Source organism: Pezoporus wallicus, unplaced genomic scaffold (assembly GCF_028554395.1).
Source record: "Pezoporus wallicus isolate ANWC-B61680 ecotype Strahan unplaced genomic scaffold, APGP_CSIRO_Pwel_v1 contig_8437, whole genome shotgun sequence".
Classification (NCBI taxonomy): Eukaryota; Metazoa; Chordata; class Aves; order Psittaciformes; family Psittacidae; genus Pezoporus; species Pezoporus wallicus.
Window position 1 is genome coordinate 106,948 of NW_026636299.1, and position 19,822 is coordinate 126,769.

At 36.4% G+C, this 19,822-nt stretch overlaps 1 protein-coding gene across 1 annotated transcript in view; it reads left to right on the forward strand.

Annotated features, from left to right (window-relative positions):
* The window catches only part of CNTNAP4 (contactin associated protein family member 4), a gene marked incomplete at its 5' end in the record, with an annotated part of 164,635 nt that overhangs the window by 88,169 nt on the left and 56,644 nt on the right, over nucleotides 1-19,822 (forward strand). The window contains 4 exons of the mRNA XM_057399931.1: nucleotides 5,536-5,685; nucleotides 10,407-10,578; nucleotides 16,108-16,214; nucleotides 18,074-18,193. Of these exons, the coding sequence (XP_057255914.1) occupies nucleotides 5,536-5,685; nucleotides 10,407-10,578; nucleotides 16,108-16,214; nucleotides 18,074-18,193 (549 nt within the window). The remainder of the gene's footprint in view (nucleotides 1-5,535; nucleotides 5,686-10,406; nucleotides 10,579-16,107; nucleotides 16,215-18,073; nucleotides 18,194-19,822) is intronic.

The window sequence follows — 19,822 nt, forward strand, 5'->3', positions numbered from 1 at the left end:
TTCATGAAATGTAAGACCAGGACAGAGCTGACATCATCTCTATGTTTCACAACTTTCTAAATAATGGTAAAAAGCAATAATATCAGCATGTGATAATATCAATACCTTCACCTAGCAGCACTTCATCAGCAGTATACTGTGCTTTGACATTCTATGCACCACAGCCTCCTCAGAATTTCTCATCCTTTATGTAAACAATTGAATTTTGCCCCTTTCTTCTGGAGGATAAAATTGTCATTACAAAAAATATATGAAGATGAGGAAATTAGACTGGGATTGGTGTGGTTTCTGTATGGAACCATGTAACAGAGACCTAATAGCTGGAGGAATATGTCCTAGAAGCAATGGATAATTTGGCTGAGAAAACCACAGTGATGGTACTGAAAGCATCAGTTGATCATAGGTTTATTTTGGGTGGTACACAATCATATATTTCATAATCATAGAGCAGGAAAATGAAGCCAAGTTAGTTCCAGTAATATAATGTGTAAACTGAATTAAAAGGTGAATAACAACTGCATTTTCTATTAGTAGTTAGAAGGCAAGTTAAGGACTTGAACGTGTGAAGAGCTCAACCTTGTATAAGACATATTCATTGGAGTGACAGGAACAAAACAAAAGGCATATTTCAGGGGATTTCTCAAGCCAGAATATAAAGTTTTTAATGAGGTTGCTTATAGCTAGTTTGCCTTGGGCAAGAACGCACACAATAAGTAAGCTAAGAAGTTACTGGCATAAAAATAAATTATAAATAGTAAAATAATTCATAAAATAAAAAAAAATAAAACATCATAACAATTAAAGCTTCCAAATATATTTCAGACCTCACAGAATTAAAAAAGTTATGTAAATGAGGGAGAAATTTCCTAAAAAATATATACTTGGTATACAAAAAAATTAAGAATTACTAACCTGATTTATTCAGAAATCATATACTTGGCAGTGTAAGGCAGACAAAAAGAGCAAAGCAGAGCCAAGCAGAGCAAAGAAACAACCACAGGACTTGAAGATGAGGCCCCCTTGATCTTAGTTTTGTGCTTCTGTTTCTCTTAGATTGATTTCTTACTTCAATTCCTGATACAAAATGAAAATTCCTTTGAGGGGGTGAAAAAAGGAAAAATAAAAAGGTAAAACCTAACTCTGAAGCTCATTATGTTTCTACAGGTGTATAATGATTAAAAATAAAATTCTAATCAGTTATTTTAATTCAGGAAAAGACTCTAAGCCAATAATGACCACAGATAATGCTGAAATTTACATAAGTACTTTGATCCTGTTTCTATGGATGATAATAGGATCAGCCCTGGTATTTGTAATCTAAAATAACTGATGCACAGAGTACCATTTTAATGGCAAGAAGTTTCCCTAGGCTCACCATTTGAAAATGTCAATTCCTTAGTAAGAATGTCAGTGGTATGAAGTTAAAAGTGATGAATTTGGCTTTTTGGGAGCTATTGCAATTGCAACTATTGCCTTGCAACATCATTTTACCAGACCAGCAGAAGGTGGTGGCAGTTTGAACAGCTGTAGATTTGAACACAGAGCATTTTATTCAATTTCAAAGTTGGAACACAATACATGATATATTAGCTGAAACAGCCCAAAATAAATCTTGACACTACAGTGAAACAGAATTTAATGTTCTCATGCTATGCTAGGCTTATTCTTCATAAAATCTAACAGGAAGAATTGTGTTTGTCTTGGTAAGGACAGAAAATACTGCAAAACAATCTTATTCTCTTATGAGAAAGAAGTTATCTAATAGGACCATATAGGAAACTTTTTCTGGAGTTTTGTAAGTGTTTATTGTTACACTCACTGAAGCAATTCTAGTCTGCATTTGGAGACTGAGTAATTAAATTATGGATGGCTGGACAGGTTTGTTCCCTTACAGGCAAGGACTTATGACCTGACTTTCACACAAACACACACACACACAAACACAGACAATTTGATAATTAAATGACAGCATATTTATTTTTTTGCACAGCTCTTAAATTCATTATCATGCTTTTTAAAGATTTCTTCAACCATATAAAAACAAGGGGAATGGAATGTTAATTCATGAGTGATTGAATTATAAACTGTATCCTTTTACAGAATAGTTGCTTAATATCTTTACTTTGTAGCCTCTTTTGCAAGCTTGTCATTAAATACAGATAAAAAAAAAGAAATAACAGAAAATTAATCCATGTTGAATTATGAAACTAAATTGAATTACATGTATTGAGTTATTGAATTACATGTTTGACTTCTTATTACTCAGTTTCTTCATATGAGCCTGTCTTTCTAAACAGCTTTTAATTTCTGTTCAACTTTTAATTAAGGGATGTTAATCATTGCATCCAGTGGTTATACTTCAGACTAAGCTATACATTACTTTTCCTAAACTAGTTTATTGTTTGTTCGTCACTGACCTAATAAATTATATACATTGTATTTTATATGTGTTCCTAAGGTTGTATGTTATTGTTCTGTAAGATGTCCCACAGACACTTTTCTTTTAGCATTTAGATATTAAAATAATGAATATACTATTAATGAGAATAAATGGATATCTTGTAATAACTAGCTTTTTATGTGCTAAAAGTTTAAGTGCTATTCTTTTCATCACTTGTTTCTGATGAAGCATTTTAAAACTCCTAGTAGAACACCAGTTATAAGTTTTTCAAATGGAATGGAAATACTAGTCTGTTGGCCTCCACTATTTTGATGTCATACAAGCAAATGTGAATTTACTTAAGTTTCTCAATTCAACGGCTATGACAAGCTTTTTTATCAGGAATGTCTTATTCTCTCACAATAGAATTCCTCAGTCCTCCGACTTAATGAGAGGGACTTTTGGAAAGTCTTAACTTGAGCTATATAAACATAGCTTAGTATCTTTAATCATGCCAGCCTGTACGAAAGGGAGATTAAAGATCCATCCCAAAATCATGTAGTAGGTCTGTGTGATAAGCTATAGTGAACAAACCAAAAAGTGCAAAATTCATATAATCAATTTTCCAGTAACCAAAAAAAATGTATCTACTTCAGTCATTCATTCAGTCTCATTCTTTCTGCCTTACCTACCTTTACAGTTAAATATTTCAGTATTTAGAATGTGGCTTTCTCACCAGAAGAAATTATTGGAGCAGGATGCAAAACTAAGAATTAAAAGCAATTATACTTCCAACAATTGAAATAAAATTACAGAACTTACTGTTATATTTCAAATCTTCAGTAATGACAGAGGTAGTGGGATTGGGTACATCCTCAGTAAGTTTGATGATGACACTACGCTGAGTGGTGCTGTTGACTCACTAGAGGAAGGGATGCCACCCAGAGGGATCTTGGCAGGCTTGAGGAGTGGGCTCATGTGAATCTCATGAAGTTCAACAGGCAAAGCACAAGGCCTGCAAAATCTGGGTCAGCAAAATCACCATTATTAATACAGACCTGGAGATGAATGGTTTGAGAGCAGCCCTGCATGGAGATATTTAGGGATACTGAAAAATGATGAAATATTGGATATAAGTTGTCAGTGTGTGCTTGCAACCAAGAAAGTGAACTGTATTCTGGGTTGCATAACAAGACACATGACCATCAGGTCAAGGGAGGTGATTTTCCTCCTCTACTGCACTTTCATGAGACCCCACCCAGAGTCCTGCATCCAGCTCTGGGGTTTCCAGCAGAAGAAAACCATGAACCTCTTGGGATGGGTCCAGAGGAGGCCCACAGAATTGACCAGAGGGCTGGAACACCTCTTCTATGAGGAAAGGTTGAGAGAGTTGAGGTTGTTCAGCCTGGAGAACAGAAGGCTTTAGGGACACCTTATTGTGGCCTTTCAGTGACACCTTATTGTGGCCTTTCAGTGATACCTTATTGTGTCCTTTCAGTGACTCATAGCTGGAAGTGTTCATTGCCAGATTGTGCAGGGCTTTGAGCAACCTGGTCTAGTGGAAAGTGTCACTGCCTGCAGCAGGGGGTTGGAATTAGATGACCTTTAAGGTCTCTTCTAGCCCAAAGCATTTATGCTTCTATGATTGTATGATTGTATGATTCTGTGAATAAGAATGGAGATTTTTTTTTTTTTTCCCAGGGCCTGCATTGACAAGACAAAGGGTAACAGTTTTGAATTGAAAGAGATTAGATTTAGACGTGCTACCACTGGAAATGCTCAAGGTCAGGTTGTAAGGGGCTTTCAGCAGCCTGAGCTAGTAAAAGAAGTCCTTGCACATAGGAGGGAGACTGGACTGGGTATCTTTAAAGGTTCCCGTAGGGCCAAATTATCGTATGATTTTATGATTGCTTAATCTTAGAGATGAGGTGAAAGAAGCTAGGGCTTTTGGTAGCTGGGGATGGAAGCTATAAAGAAGGAAATAAGTAAGTAGGAAAATGTTTCTTTTTTTTGATTATTCTTTCAAGTTGCTAATCTTAAAAACAGTGTGACAAGTGACTTTATGGAGTATATAAAGTCTATACTATAATATTTATCTCTTGATTGTATCTTGAGCCTGTCTTTAGACTGTTGGAGTTAACATATGAATCCTGATTTTGATGTAATTTAGCTATTTGAATATTCTTATCTTTCTATTTTTATTTCTTTTCCATTTGAAAAATCAGTTAATTGGTGGACTATTTCTCTACAATATACAAGACATTCTATGAGTATGTAAATACATGAAATTTCAAGAAGGAAAACACAGATCACAAATCATAGGTGCTCTGCAGTCAAGCAAAGATTTTACATAATTCTAAAAGGCTGTATTCTTTGTTCTTCACCAATGGAAGTATCTCTGTTCTGATGAACACTAAAAAACATGAGTGGCCTAGAGCACTTCTTAAGGACAATAATGTGCTTACATACTGCCCTATAAAATTTATTGAAGATTATATATGCAAGTGCTTTCCAGAATTAGGACTTTAGGTTTATTGTTGTGTCATATCTTACACCTGCAGAGCCAAAGGTAAAATGCTGTTAGAGGTTACATTTCAAGAAAATTTTCCCATACATTTGCAATAAAAGAGACAACTAAAAGAAAAATAATTTTGTGACATTGGCATGACTGTTGCTGAAGCTTTTATCAGGATTTTGCTATTGAATGTTTGACCCTTGATTTTGAAAGACGAAGGAATCCATTGTGATAGTGAAGTAAAAATGTTTATTACATGTAAAATACTGTATCATCCATCATAATGATATCTTAACGATACCCTTCTTAGATTGGAAGGATATTTTTTATAGCCACCACTTTAAATGGATGTATTACTTGGTACTCCTACTGATAATTAGGAGTATTACAACAGTAAGGCTTATTCATGAAAGTATCTTTATTTTTTCTTTATCAGATGTGAGCAAGGAAATGGACAAAGGTTCTGTCTTCACAAAGGATATTTGTGTTCTTTATTAATTTTCTCCTCCTTTCACTATCATGTGGGATTTTTTATGTGGGCTATAATTACTGATCTCTCCTCCTTTTGAGTCTATAACATTCAAGTAGTATAACAAATAATGAATGTTTATACTTAATTTTTCTTTTATTTTCCTTCTAGGTGCTGGATTAAATAATGGCCAGTGGCATTCTGTATCCTTGTCCGTCAAAAGGAATCGTATCAGTGTAATAGTGGACAATGATGTGACCTCATCTGCTCATGCCTCCATACCTCTGCATATTTATTCAGGAGATGCTTTCTACTTTGGAGGTGAAATATGTTTATTTATGCTGACGACATCCAACAGTTAAACATTATTTTTTTTCTGACATATTTGATCAGGTAGTGTGAATTATTTGGCTTGCCTTAAGTCTTTGCCTAGCTTGGGTATCTCTCAAATGATTCAATTTTCCGGCACTGCTATGATATTTTTGAGGATGTGTTTCCTTAGAATTTTATTATGTTGGGTAGAATAACTTTAAACCCTTAGTCCTTGGTCACTTTTTTGAACATAATTTTCTGTAATCATGCTCTCATAATTGAATATAATGTGGTTGACAGTCGGACAGACACACAAAGGTCTAGCATAAGTATTATGTAGCTAAATCAATTTTTTTGTAAGAATATTCCACTGGGGTAACTTCAAGTTTTCACTTTAAGTTAGTGCTTACTTACTTGTGCAAGTATCCTCTTAAGAGAAACTCTTAATTTTTTATTTTCTTCTTTTACTACAGTGATGCAACTTTCCCCTATTTGAGGAATACAACTTGTGCCTAAAATCTACATTTTGATATCTTCATTTCTCTAAGAATATTGACAATTATCTGTCACCAAGTGATTTTGTCATTAATCAAATATATTGCTACTGATAGATTAGAGAAGGTTGTAATGTCTAAGTCAGTTGGGAATGGACTGCATAATAACAATGTTAAACAGTATCTGAATACATTATTCTACATTAGCCAAATGCTTCATCTCTTAGTAGCTTAGGAATTAATAACTGAATTATTTTTTAATATAACTATTCTCAAATTTATGAGAAAACTTAAAAATGTATACAAAACCCAAAATAAATATGGACCAAGTCATTGTCCACAGATCACTTCCTTTGAAACAACAGGTTGTAAAAAAATTTAATGTTCACAAGCAGACTGTATACATAGGAGCTATTACATGAGCATCCATTTGACATTTCAGATCTCACAGCTAGCCTTCCTACTATAAACACCTCTTGAGCTGGCCGATAATCAGAGAAAGACACAGAATATTGGACTGAAAAGCAAAAAAAAACCCTGAATTTTTGGGGTTTTGTCGTTTGCTTTGGTTTTGGGGGGAATTTTTTGTTTCGGTGTTTTGTGGTTTGGGGGGGGGGGGGGGGGTGTGTTTGTTTTTTTTTGTTTGTTTGTTTTGTTTTGTTTTTTTAATTTTATTTTTCTTCTGTGTTTCTTCAAGATCCCAAATCTCTCAATAGGTGATCTGCACCATTTCAGGGTTAATGGCAGAGGTGAACAGAGCATGAGGGATTTGGGTAGTTGCAAAAACCAGCATATTCAATTAAATTGTACAAGGACATTTCTCTTTATCTTTTGGAGGATCAAAGGGGCAAATTAATTCCAAGAACACTAAAAGCACGAGCTGCATATCATCCCTTTGGTGTCTGAAATCAGCAGCTTGAGCATGTCGTACAAACTTTGGGAGAACTACTAGAAGGTTTCTGAGTTTAGAAAATTGTTTCTTAAAATTTTATGTTATATACCACTGTCAAAATGCAGACGATGCATTTTGACTTTCTTTTTAAGTTTATATGAATATTTACCTTGTTTTTTCTTTCTTGCTGGTTCTTAAAACATGAATATCAGCCTTCCAGGAGAGGTTTCCTGGGGATATGATTGTCAGTTTTCTTGTTTTAATGAATGAAAAGTATGCAAGAAATGTGTATCCTTAGCCAGGAAAATGTGTAATAAACATGAAGATACTTTAGCTTTATGTCAGCACGATTTCTAGCCATGCTATCAGCAAGGATATACTACCTCTCCCCAGTTCTGGGAATAACTCATTGCAACTACAAGTGCAAAAAAAGATTTTTTAATACACAAAACCTGTAAATATTATTGAAGGAGTTCTTGCTATCTTTAATATTTGCCCCGCAATTAAAAGGAATACCGGTTTTATTAATACTAGTGATATTGCCTTTTCTGTACTAGAACTAGCAGACAACTTTTGCAAACAGACACATACAAAATCTGAAATACAATTTTGTAGAATAGCTACCAGATATTAAACTTCGTCTGCCTGCTCTGGATTTTTTGTTCCTTTTTTTATTTTTTTTTTTTTTTTTTTTTTTTTTTTTTTTTTTTTTTTTTTTTCGTCATGACCTCTAGTGCCAGTACCTCATTTTCAAATGAGTGTTGGGTTTTTTAAAGAAATTACAGGATTTATTTTACCATTTTATTGTGGAATGCTATAATTCAATGCCTTTCTTCCACTGAAGAGTCTGGAACTACAGCACTCCACATGTGATCTCACAAATGCCACATAAAGGGAAGGACCACATCCACAGTTCTGCTGGCTGTACTTTTGGTAATACAGCCCAGAATGCCACTGGCCTTCTGTGCTGTAAGAGCACATTCCTGGCTTATGGTCCACTTGCTGGCCACTAGGACCCCAGCCCTTTCTTTGTGGATCTAGGTAGTTATCCTTCAGCTTGGATAGTTGCATGGAATCGTTCCGTCTCATAGTAAAGACTTTAAACTTGTTGTTACTGAACTTCATGGCATTCCTGTCAATTTATTTTTTCAGCTTGCCCATGTTCCTCTGAGATGCAGCCCTCCCTTCCAACACCTGATCCCTGCCCCCAACTCGGTGTCAGGCACAGCCGTGCTGCAAGTTCACTCTTTCCTATCATCCATGTCATTAATGAAGACATTCAACAGAATAGCTTTCAGTGCTGATATCTGAAGGACCCTCTGTTCACTGATGTGAAGCAGGACTTTGCATCATCAATTATCCACTTATCCCACTCATATATCATCAATCCGCTGGACTATAGGAAACTGGTAGGGGCTTTGCTGAAGTCATGGTGTGCCATGCTCACTGCTCTTCTTTTGTACACAGTGCCTATCACCTCAGCAAATCAAACAAAAAAAGCTTGGTCCAGCATTATTTAGCTTTGAAGCTAAAGTTACCCAGATACTTTCTTATCCTTCACATGTTTAGAAATGGCTTCTGAGGCTTTGCTCCTTGAACTTGCCAATGACTGCTCTAAGGCTGATGGACCTCCAGTTTCCTGTGCCCTCCTTGCCTTTCTTGAAGATGAGTGTTACATCTGCCTTTTCCAGTCATCAAGAAATGTATTAAATGGTGAGGCCCTTTTGAGGGTTAGAATTTGTCGTGGTTTAAACCCAGTCAGGTAACTCGTTCACTCACTCCCCCCTCCTTCTTTCCCTCCCCCTACTCCCGGAGGGACAGAGAGGAGAATCGAAAAGAATGCAACTCCCACGGGTTGAGATAAGAACAGTTTAGTAACTAAGGTATAACACAGATCACTACTGCTACCACCAATAATAATAATGATAAAGGAAATAACAAGGGAAGAGAATACAACACCTCACCACCAGCCGACTGATAACTTGTCCCCCCAGCCCCGACCAAGCACCGACCGATACCCCGCAGTCTCCCAGCCCTTCCGGCTAACTCCCAGTTACATCCTGGGCATGACGTGCTGTGGTATGGAATACCTCTTTGGTCAGTTTGGGTCAGGTGTCCTGTCTCTGCTTCCTCCCGGCTTCCCCTCCTCCCTGGCAGAGCATGAGGCTCACAAAGTCCTTGGCCAAACCAAAACATCGCTATCAGTTCTGTTCCCAGGCCAAAAGTCAAAACACTGCACTGCGCCAGCTACCAAGAAGGAGAAACATGACTGCTACTGCTGAACCCAGGACATTATTATAATGGCTTCACAATGATAATGGCAATTGTTCTAATGACACCAGCCAGCTCCTGCAGGTGCCCCTTGGGCTCTTTTCTCCTTCACTGTTGGTACTGCATCCCTTCTCATACTCTGCTAGGACATGGGAAGCCTACGGATTAGTTTTACCAGTGAAGACTGAAGAAAAAAGTCCTTAACACAAACCAGTTCTTCACAAGAACCTTGTCACTAGGTCCCCTGCCCTCACTTATTCAGGAGCTTCATGTTTATGTTTGTAGGTTTTCTGCCACGCTTTCTTAACTATTTTGATATCATCATGGACTTTTCTTATGCACCAGAGAGCTTTTTGTTGAAAAAATATCCAGCACTTTTGCTCTCCAAAGCATTTTCCAGTGTGATCCTCAAAGCAGGTCCTGAACAGATCAAACTGTCTCCTCTGAAGTCAAGGGTTTTAATTCTGCTGTTTTTTTTTATTCTCTTTTCTGTGTATCATAAGGGCCACATTCTTATGTTTGGTGCAACCAAGACTGTCCTTGACCTTTACATTTTCAACCATTTCTTCCTTACACAGATGTAGCAGGTCCAATAGAGGACCACTCCTACTTGAATCATTGATGATCTGCATCAAGAAATTTTTTTCAGTACTTCCTAGAATCTTCTGGACATCTTGATAAATTAAAATCACTGTACTTAGTAACTACTTTTTGTCTTATTTGACTTTAGTTAGCTCCAAATCATGTGCATCTTGTAAATTAAAATTTTGTGACTAAGGCTAGTCAGTCAGTCTGTTCAGATCTTGATTCCATTCATTGCTTTGGAACTTCTGCTTGAGGTTTACCAAAAGTTTTAGTGATGCTTTTGCATATGCTTTAAAAAACAGTAAGACTGCACAGAAATTTTTCATTTTAGTTGCACCACCATGCTTAATAAGAAGAGCTTCTGGCTAAAGTCTTCCAACCACAAAGTTTACAGTATCTGTAGAATATCATAGTTCAGTCTACTTTTGGAATATATAAATTTTGAAACAAAATACTTTTTTCAGCTCCAGGTCTTATGCTTCTTTCAGGCTGCCCTACCACTGGAAACATTTCTGAATGTAATACCTCCTTTGGTGGCTTTCAAGGATGCATGCGACTTATTTCCATTGATAACAAAGCAGTGGATATGATCTCAGTTCAGCAAAATGTTTTTGGCAATTTCAGTGACCTTCAGATAGATTTATGTGGCATTATAGACAGGTAAGAAAATAATATTTACTCACTATTTATTTATTTGAATGTTTTGTTTCCAATACTGAATGACAAAGGACAGAACAGTTGCAAAATGGCATGCTGCTTCTTTTGTAAGAATTCCAGAATAGAATAAACTTAGTAAACGTAGCAAAGCAATTAGATTTCCATGAACTGGGGAAAAAAATTAAAGTAACTGGGGTTAAAATTATTTGATGTTTCTGACAAATTTTAAGTATCTTATATTCTTTAAAGTAAAGCTATAGACAAACCCCCTTCTGTGACAGGTAGTTCAATTCACCCTTTGAAATGCTATGTTCTTTACAGGTTATTGATGTTTTGTATATTCAACCCATCCAGAAACACAGTAGATAGTATGCATAACAGTGAATGGGCAGTCTTCTTTAGACTGTGGTCAGGACTAGTCTCATAACTTGCAGTAGATGGTATTGGCCTCTGTCCATGGCAGGGAGGTTGCAACTAGATGGTCTTACAGTCCTTTTCAACCCTAACTATTCTATGATTTTATGATCCAAAAGAGTGTAACTAGTTGAAAGGGCTCCCTCTGCAGGGTGGAAAGACTATATTCCTTCCTTGAAATGTAAATGCTGGACAGAGACAGTTGCTGGATTTCAGCATGGAGAAGGCAGAGGATGATCCAAAATGTGTGTCGCAGAATGGCAGAGGCTGCTGGCAAGAGAAGGAGAGACAGGCAGATGGAAATGGAAGAAGTTTTCTGCTGTAGACTCAGAAGAATGCAGACACAGGCATTTGTGCAAAGTCTGCTTTAATCCAGAAAAGGTTGCCTTGAATGAAGCAGAAAGGATACACTAAGATAACAAAACAGGCAGGGGAAAGATGTATTTGTGCTTGTAAACACTTCTTCTCCACCTCCTAAATTTCTAGTCCTCAAAAGTTGCCATTTTATCTTAAAAAGTCTGGCTTTTAAATTATAAGACTTCAAGAAATAGGTATTTTTTGGGGAAAACAATTAAGGCAGACACTGAGATTGCAGTGTTGATCTGCTGGAGGGGAGGAAGGCTTTGCAGAGGGATCTGGACTGGTTGGATCAATAAGCTGTGGTCAGCTGCATGAGGTTCAACCAAAGTTCTGGGTCCTGCACATGGGCCACAGCAACCCTACACAAAGCTAAAGGCTGGGGGAGGTGTGGCTGGAAAGCTGCTTGGGAGAGGGATGCTGACTGATGCCTGCTGAATATGAGCCAGCTTGTGCCCAGGCAGCCAAGAAGACCAATGACATCGAGGCCTGTATCAGAAATAGCATGGTGTGCAGGGCGAGGGCAGTGATCATCCCCGCATACTCAGCACTGGTGAGGCTGCACCTTGAATACTGTGCTCAGTTCTGGGCCCCGCACTACAAGAGAGATACAGATTAGCTGGAGTGAGTCCAGAGAAGGGCATTGAAGCCAGTGAAGGATCTGGAGCACAAGTCTGATGAGGAACAGCTGAGAAAACTGGGGGTGTGGAGATCTGTATATTCTTAGTCAAATACAAAAGAGATGTAAGCAAGATTATGAGTGCAAAATGTTACTTAATTAGTTCACAATATAGTTGCTGAGAATTTCTGTCCCTGGTTTTTCAATGTGCAGTGTAACTGGGGACCTCTCAAAATGCTAATCTCAGAGCTGTGGTTAAGGAACCATGTCTTCTTCCATGGATAAAGAAATATTTTACCTAAATTTTTAAAGGAAGATGGTGTATTTTTGCATGTAATGATTTCAGATCCTTTCAGATTTTGAATGCCCATATTATGTGTGTACATGTGGAGTTTTAAAAATAAATTAACATGTATAAATATGTGTAAAGTCACTATCTGAATCTCAATATATAGAAATCCAGCATTATTTGCAATATTCCAAATATCATAAATGTCATTTCTTTAAGCAGTTCATCAAAGGGGTTCTATTTACTTATATTTTTATCTTGCTGAATTTTTATTGCATATGAAGATAGTTATCATCCTTATTTTGTGTCAGTACCACTGCCATACAATTTTTTTTTTTCACTATGGACTTGTGTACGCCACTTAAATTTCCCAGCCATACTCTTTTTCAAAGTGTTTTGATTACTTTCTGGCACTGTATTAGGTTTTTTTATTATCATTTATTTATTTATATTTTATGTTACTCTTATAGTTTGTCAAATTTATGTGTGGATACCAAAGGAAAAAAAAAAGAAAAAATCTAAATAAGTCTTCGTAGAAGGCTTTTGGTTGGTTGTTTTTTTTTTTTTTCTAAGATTTACTAACATTAAGTTGTGTCCTCTTTTATATTGATAATTGCACCTTTGTAACACTAGCTCTGCACATTCAGTTTTCAGCACTCAGAATGCTTACCATATGTCTTCCTAACTTATACAAATAGAAATTTAATCCACCCATTTTTATTAATTTTATTACACTTACTATGTTTTATTTCAGAATAGACTGTGAATAGCCTTCCTGGTCTTGTGCCAGCTTGCTCCAGGGACTATTTCTTTCCAGTTTCCTCAGAGTCACATTTCTTTCACATCTGTAGCTTCATGTTTCTCTTTATCAAACTAATTCTACATCTCATCATAAATCCCAGTTGATAAGATACATTCTTTTTTGCCACATTAACATTCCTTACATATATTAAACAATTTCTGATGGGTAGCTTGAGCTCAAGCACCTCCCATATGAAGACAGGCTGAAAGTTGGGGCTGTTCAGCCTGGAGAAAGGTTGAGAAAGTTGGGGCTGTTCAGCCTGGAGAAGAGAAGGCTGCGTGGAGACCTCATAGCAGCCTTCTAGTATCTGAAGGGGGCCTATAGGGATGCTGGGAAGGGACACTTCATTAGGGACTGTAGTGATAGGACAAGGGGTAACAGGTTCGAACTTAAGCAGGGGAAGTTTGGGTTAGATATAAGGAAGAAGTTCTTTACTGTGGGGGTGGTGAGGTACTGGAATGGGTTGCCCAAGGAAGCTGTAAATGCTCTATCCCTGGAAGTGTTCAAGGCCAGGTTAGATGAAGCCTTGGGTGACATGGTTTACTGTGTGGTGTCCCTGGCCATGGCAGGGGGGTTTGGAACTAGATGATCTTAAGGTCCTTTCCAACCGTAATCATTCTATGATTCTATGATCTTGTGCATTATATAATTTGTGACAAAATGTTTTCTTCCTCCAATGATTTTGACATGTCTTTGGTTGCCCAAAGCTAAAATAATCAACATTTTTGCCACTGTGCTCCTGATGGTAGGTATCCCTCATACAGCTGAGGGCAAACGAAACACTTCTTTGTTTTGGAGTCTTTATGGGAGGCTTTTCATCTAAAATATGAAATAATAAAATATGACCTGAATTCTGTTGTTATTGATGGCTTTAGTAGTAGAAAAAAATGAATCACTACATATAATCGTTTTACACATTTATAGAGCATGAACACAATTAAGAATTCCTTTTTACATAACTGAATTCACATGCAGAGTAAATAAATGGAAAAAAATCTATTAAGCCAATTCTTTATCTGATGTGAATATATATTCATTTGTATATACACACACACACACATTTAAAATACATTTTCAATTCCTGCTCCTATGCTAAGGTCATTATGACTCCTTCTAGATGTCATGGTTCAAAATAGCTGGCAGCTAAATACCACACAGCCACTCACTCATCCTTCCTCTTTCCCCCTCTCTGGGCAGGATGGGGAGGAAAATTGAACAATATAAAACCTGTGTGTTGAGTTAAAAACAGTTTAATAACTAAACTACAATGTACTAGTACTACTCCTAAGGGAAATAACAAGGAGAGAGATATAAAATTGAAAGGAGAAAAGGCAAAAAAAAAACAACCAGAAGTTTATTACCCAGTGACCAATTCACAGCCTGACCCAAGCAGTGATCAGTTCCTTCTAGGTAACTCCTCCCAGTTTGTATACTGGGTATGTCATACTGTGATATGGAATATCCCTTTGGCTAGTTCAGGTGAGCTGTCCTGTTTCTGCTTCCAACACGGCTTCTTGTGCCCTTCCTTACTAGCAGAGCATGAGAGACTGAAAAATCCTGTATCAGGATAAACACTACTGAGCAACAACTAAACAGTCCTTGTGTTATCAACAATATTCTCAGACTAAAGCCGAAACACAACACTATGCCAGCCAGTAGGAAGAAAATTAGCTCTATCCCAGCTGAAACCAGGACACTAGTCATTGCTTTTCCCATGCTCCTTCATATGGCCTTTTCATTGTGTAATATCTTTATATTGTTTCATTGCTCATATACTACTTGGGCATGCAATTGATGTTTCTCCTTAATATCTGTTGTCTCAGCTCCTTCACTGGTATATATTGATTTTATAACTACTAATTATACATAAACCAGTGACAAAATAACATAATGTAATTCTAAATGCCTTACAAAGTTAGTCTGAGGAGAGAATATCAGATGAATCTGTCATAATCACATCAAGCTCTAAACAGAAACGTAATTTTGAGAGTCAGAAGTAAATATAGAAAGGCCTTGAATTCCTGAATTATTCATAGGGTAGGTGTGTGAACTGCTGGACTTCTTACAATCCTAATTTAATATCCTGCTAAGATTTCTTGAATGAATTAAAAGGTATTTTAGTATCCTGTGAATATTAGTGGGCCTGGTTTTCTTTTTCCTGTGGTTAATGTCAACAACTAAGCCGCCTTATACTTTTGAGCTCTGTTACATACACGTGCATATAAATATTCATTCACTGTAATTGGATTGTTAGCTAATTTCTAAATTGAAAAGCTAATGAAAAATCAGTTAAAGTCTGCCACTCTTTTTCAGTATACTTTCAATTGTGTTTATAACAATATCAATTTGAATTTTTCTTTATCTTCTGCAATATTTTATATCAAGGTATAGTGCTGCAATCTTAACCATTAAGCAGTTACAGGCAAATTTTCTTTGCAGTCAATCATTCTAAATCCACAAGGAAGCTAGCATGATTCCTCAGGTTTCTGTTTGTACCACAAGAATAAAACAATTGCTTTACTGGTAGTTACCTCTTGTGACTGAACTGACGCACTGATTTACTCAAACAGCTCTCAGATATTATGGTAAATTTTATTTCTTTTGTGATTTTTTTTAAATTATTTTCTGTTGTTTGTAAAATAATGCAATTGTGATGCTGCTTTGTTGTGACATATCTTGTTGAAGAAATCCTATCGGTTGCAGTAATTGCCAGTGAATTATCAGCATGTAAATCTTTCACTGGTTTATCTGTATTGAATTGCAGCTGAATGGTAATAAGTAACAATTATGCAACTTACACTTTATTTCTGTTCTCACGGGCTCATCACATAATGAATGTATTTATTATAGGCAATAGGAGTAGCAGGAAAGATGAAAAGACATTCTCTAGATTTTCTGGTAATTGTATTGACATCTTTCCCAATGAGCTTGAGGACTTCATGTTATTGTACTTCTTTTCCATGTTTTTGCGTTCCTTGGTATAAGTGACATGTAAATAAATGAAAAAGAGAGTGAAAATGCCCTTCCTTTTTTTTTTTTTTTTCATTTTAGGTGTTTGCCTAATTACTGTGAACATGGTGGGGAGTGCTCACAGTCCTGGAACAGCTTCTACTGCAACTGTGCCAATACCGGATACAAGGGAGCTACTTGCCATTATCGTAAGTCTAAGATGTTTTCTGACTATTCTTCACTTCTGGTTGAACGTTTTTCACCAAAAAAATATACATTAGTATTGATCATTCATATTTGAAGATTTTTCAGTCATGTAAATATTCACAAGTTGGTTCAAGGAAAGGCCTTCAGAATATAAAATATGTAGCAGCAAAAACTCATTGAAAGTTCTAAAGTTTATCTGTTTCTGTTTCACATTTTTCACAATTTACATGAGATCAGTAATATACTCTTGCATCCATATGCCTTCACTTTATGAATCAGCAAATCATTTAGAAACGTGTTTAATTCATCATTATTCATTACAACAATTAGTATTACTTTTTTCAGAGACAGTGGGACTACATTCATGTGTAATCACATGAACTAAGACCTAAACCTGTGTCTATGTAGTTGGCTGAATCAGGAATTAGATTAGGAGAAATTGAAAAAAAAAAAAAAAAATTAAAAAAGCAAAAAATCCCAAACAAACAAAAAAACCCAACAAACAAACAAAAAAACACCCCAAAACCCAACAAATAAACCAAACCAATCAAACAAAAAAAAGGGAAAGTAACTTAACTAGTTTCACTGGAGATCCTCTACATTTGTACCGCTTTAACTGCATTCTGGGAAACAGAATAAATCTGGAAGCGCTGCTTGAAGACAATTATTGAATAATTGAATCTGTCATGTTTAAATTTAATGAAGACTATTTTCTTAAGAAACCATCAAATTCCAATTGAAAATTACATAATTTGTGTATTATGAATATTTCATACAGTTAGCGATCTGAATTGTTTATCTTTCTCATAGGTGTTGCCTTATAATATCAGTAATCATCAAGCAAAAGAATACAGAAATCACAGTCTTCCTAGAGCTAGCTTGTTTTCTTAAAAATATCACTGTACTAGTACTTTTTTTGATATTTCAATAAACTTAATTTATATAGATCAAAATCTATATAAATGGAGTTATATTTTTACTTATCTCATCACTGTGTTTTGTCGGAACTTAACAGCTCTTTCTTTTTGGCAGAGTGTTTTCAAGTTCTGATAATAACTGATAGAGCACAGAGTCTAATTTTGAAAAGAAAGACCAGAACAGTATGACTGCTGGAAGCGTTATAATGGCTAAAGGAGAAGTTGGGCTAATGCAGTCTAGCTATAGCATTATCATCAGTGTTTCCTGTTTAAGTACAAAGGCGGACTCGTAAGTCCCTTTCTCAGGTTTTTGATCCTAAAGAAGTCATCACAGAATTTTCTTTACATTTTGGCTGCTACAAAGTATACATGAGATAGGGCCAAGGAGCTCTCATTTTGTCTTTGCTTATTTAGTTCTTTCATTGCAGTCTCTGACAAGTCATTCGCCATCTATTTAAACAGGAAATTAAAGCAAAAAAAAAAAAAAATGCCAGGAGACAATCAGAACACCTAAAACCACTGCCTGCCTTCTGTCTGATGTAATAACAATAAAAATCTGATTTAGTTGCTGTAGTTAGTGTTTGTTTCCTCAAAGTCTATCAGCAGGATCTAGGTAGTACCCTTGGCATTCACATTATTTCACAGGTTTTACAACCATTTACTCACTTGCATCTTACAGTTTCCTCTCTGAAGCTTCCAGATTGAAATAAGGGAGAAAATGATTGAAAATACCCCTCGTGATCTCAGTACATAAAGCCAAATGCACTCTACAGAAACAAATGAAAACGTAGTTCTGGTTATGTGATTTCTTCTGTATTCCTTAGCAGTGAACACACACATCTTCTTTTCCCCATTGCCAGGCTCCACGTTTTTTTTTTCTTAATTCCCTGACTAAAATGTAAAATTATGCCATTACATTTGTGATAGAATGTGTTCTTTTACAGCCATCTATGAGCAATCATGTGAAGCCTATAAGCACAGAGGGAACACTTCAGGCTTTTTTAATATTGATTCAGATGGAAGTGGCCCATTGGGACCGTTTCTCGTATACTGTAATATGACAGGTGAGGTGATAAACTTTCTTAACTCACAGCTGGGTCTGTATGCATGCTCATTATATTGAAACACAAGTTATCAAGTAATAAGCCGTTGTACCTCATAAGTTTAATGTATACATACACAGCAAAATGAAGGTAACTCCTTAGCTCAGAATACTGGGCAAAGAATTAGGCTGAGAAATTAGAATAATAATAGGATTCAGGCTGTGAATCTAACATAGCGTTTCTGTTGTGTTTTGCGTAAGTGAGACATGTTCCATATGGAGACAATGTCATACTAGTTCATTCTTGGGATGCAGCTTTATTTTTGCAGAAGGTACAGACTCTTGAGAACATTTAAGAAAATGAGAAATAAGCTATATTTTACAAGAAAAATACTGATTTTTCCAGGCAGCTTTCTGAAAAATTGTAATTCAGAGTTGGCCATTGTTATGAGGAATATAGACATTAAGCTTAATTTTTCAAATTGCAAGTAAATCTTTTGGAGAATGGAAGTGCAATCAGTGGGACTCTCACAACCTCACTTTCAGGCACTGTGCCTCCTCTTCTGCTCTTTGAATCACCATTCACATCACTAGAAAGTTTAGATATCAGAGTTTTTTGCCTGTATGCTTTATAATAAACTAGTTGTCTATGAATGTCTACTGGTATATGTCCTTTTAATGAATCTTACATTTAAATGGCTTTTTGAAATTATTATTTTATTTGTGCCTGTTTCCTTTTCATTTTGCTTAGCCTTTATTTATTTGAATTGCTTTCCAGCCATGATGATGGAAACACTTCATTGTATTATGTGACAAAAATATATTGTTACACAGTTATAACTCTGAAAAATTGTATGAATAAGCTATACTTGAATTTGATTTAGTTGCATCCTAAGTGTTAAGAGCTTGACTTTGAAACATTATCATAAGCTTTTGATGTTGATTTGTAAACAGTTTTTAGTCCCATTTATTTATTGAGAAATTGACAGGACCCTGGCTGCCAGTGGCACTGGCTGATTTTCACAGTGATCTAAAGAATACTTATCATAATACAATTCTCATCATCTCAATCAGTGTGTGCAATTTAACTACTCTTAGCATGTCATGTCCTGACTTTGACTTCTATATTTGACTGTGGTAGCTCATGGTAGGTACACTTCTGTCCTGGGTTCAGCAGTAGCAGTAATTTTTCTTCTTCTTAGTAGCTGGTGCAGTGCTGTGGTTTTGACTTTCAGCCTGGGAGCAACACTGATAACACCGATGTTTTTAGTTTTTGCTCAGTAATGTTTACCCTGACCAAGGACTTTCCAAGTCTCATGCTCTGCCAGGGAGGAGGGGAAGCCGGGAGGAAGCAGAGACAGGACACCTGACCCAAACTGACCAAAGAGGTATTCCATACCACAGCACGTTATGCCTACTATATAAACTGGTGACAGTTACCCAGAAGGGCTAGATCATTGCTTGGGTCGAGCTGGGTATCGGTCAGCAATTGGTGAGCACCTCTATTCTCTTCCCTTGTTATTTCTGTTATCATTATTATTATTGGTGGTAGCAGCAGTGGTTTGCGTTATACCTTAGTTACTGGACTGTTCTTATCTCAGGCCATGGGAGCTACATTCTTTTGGTTCTCCTCCCCATCTCTCTGGGAGTG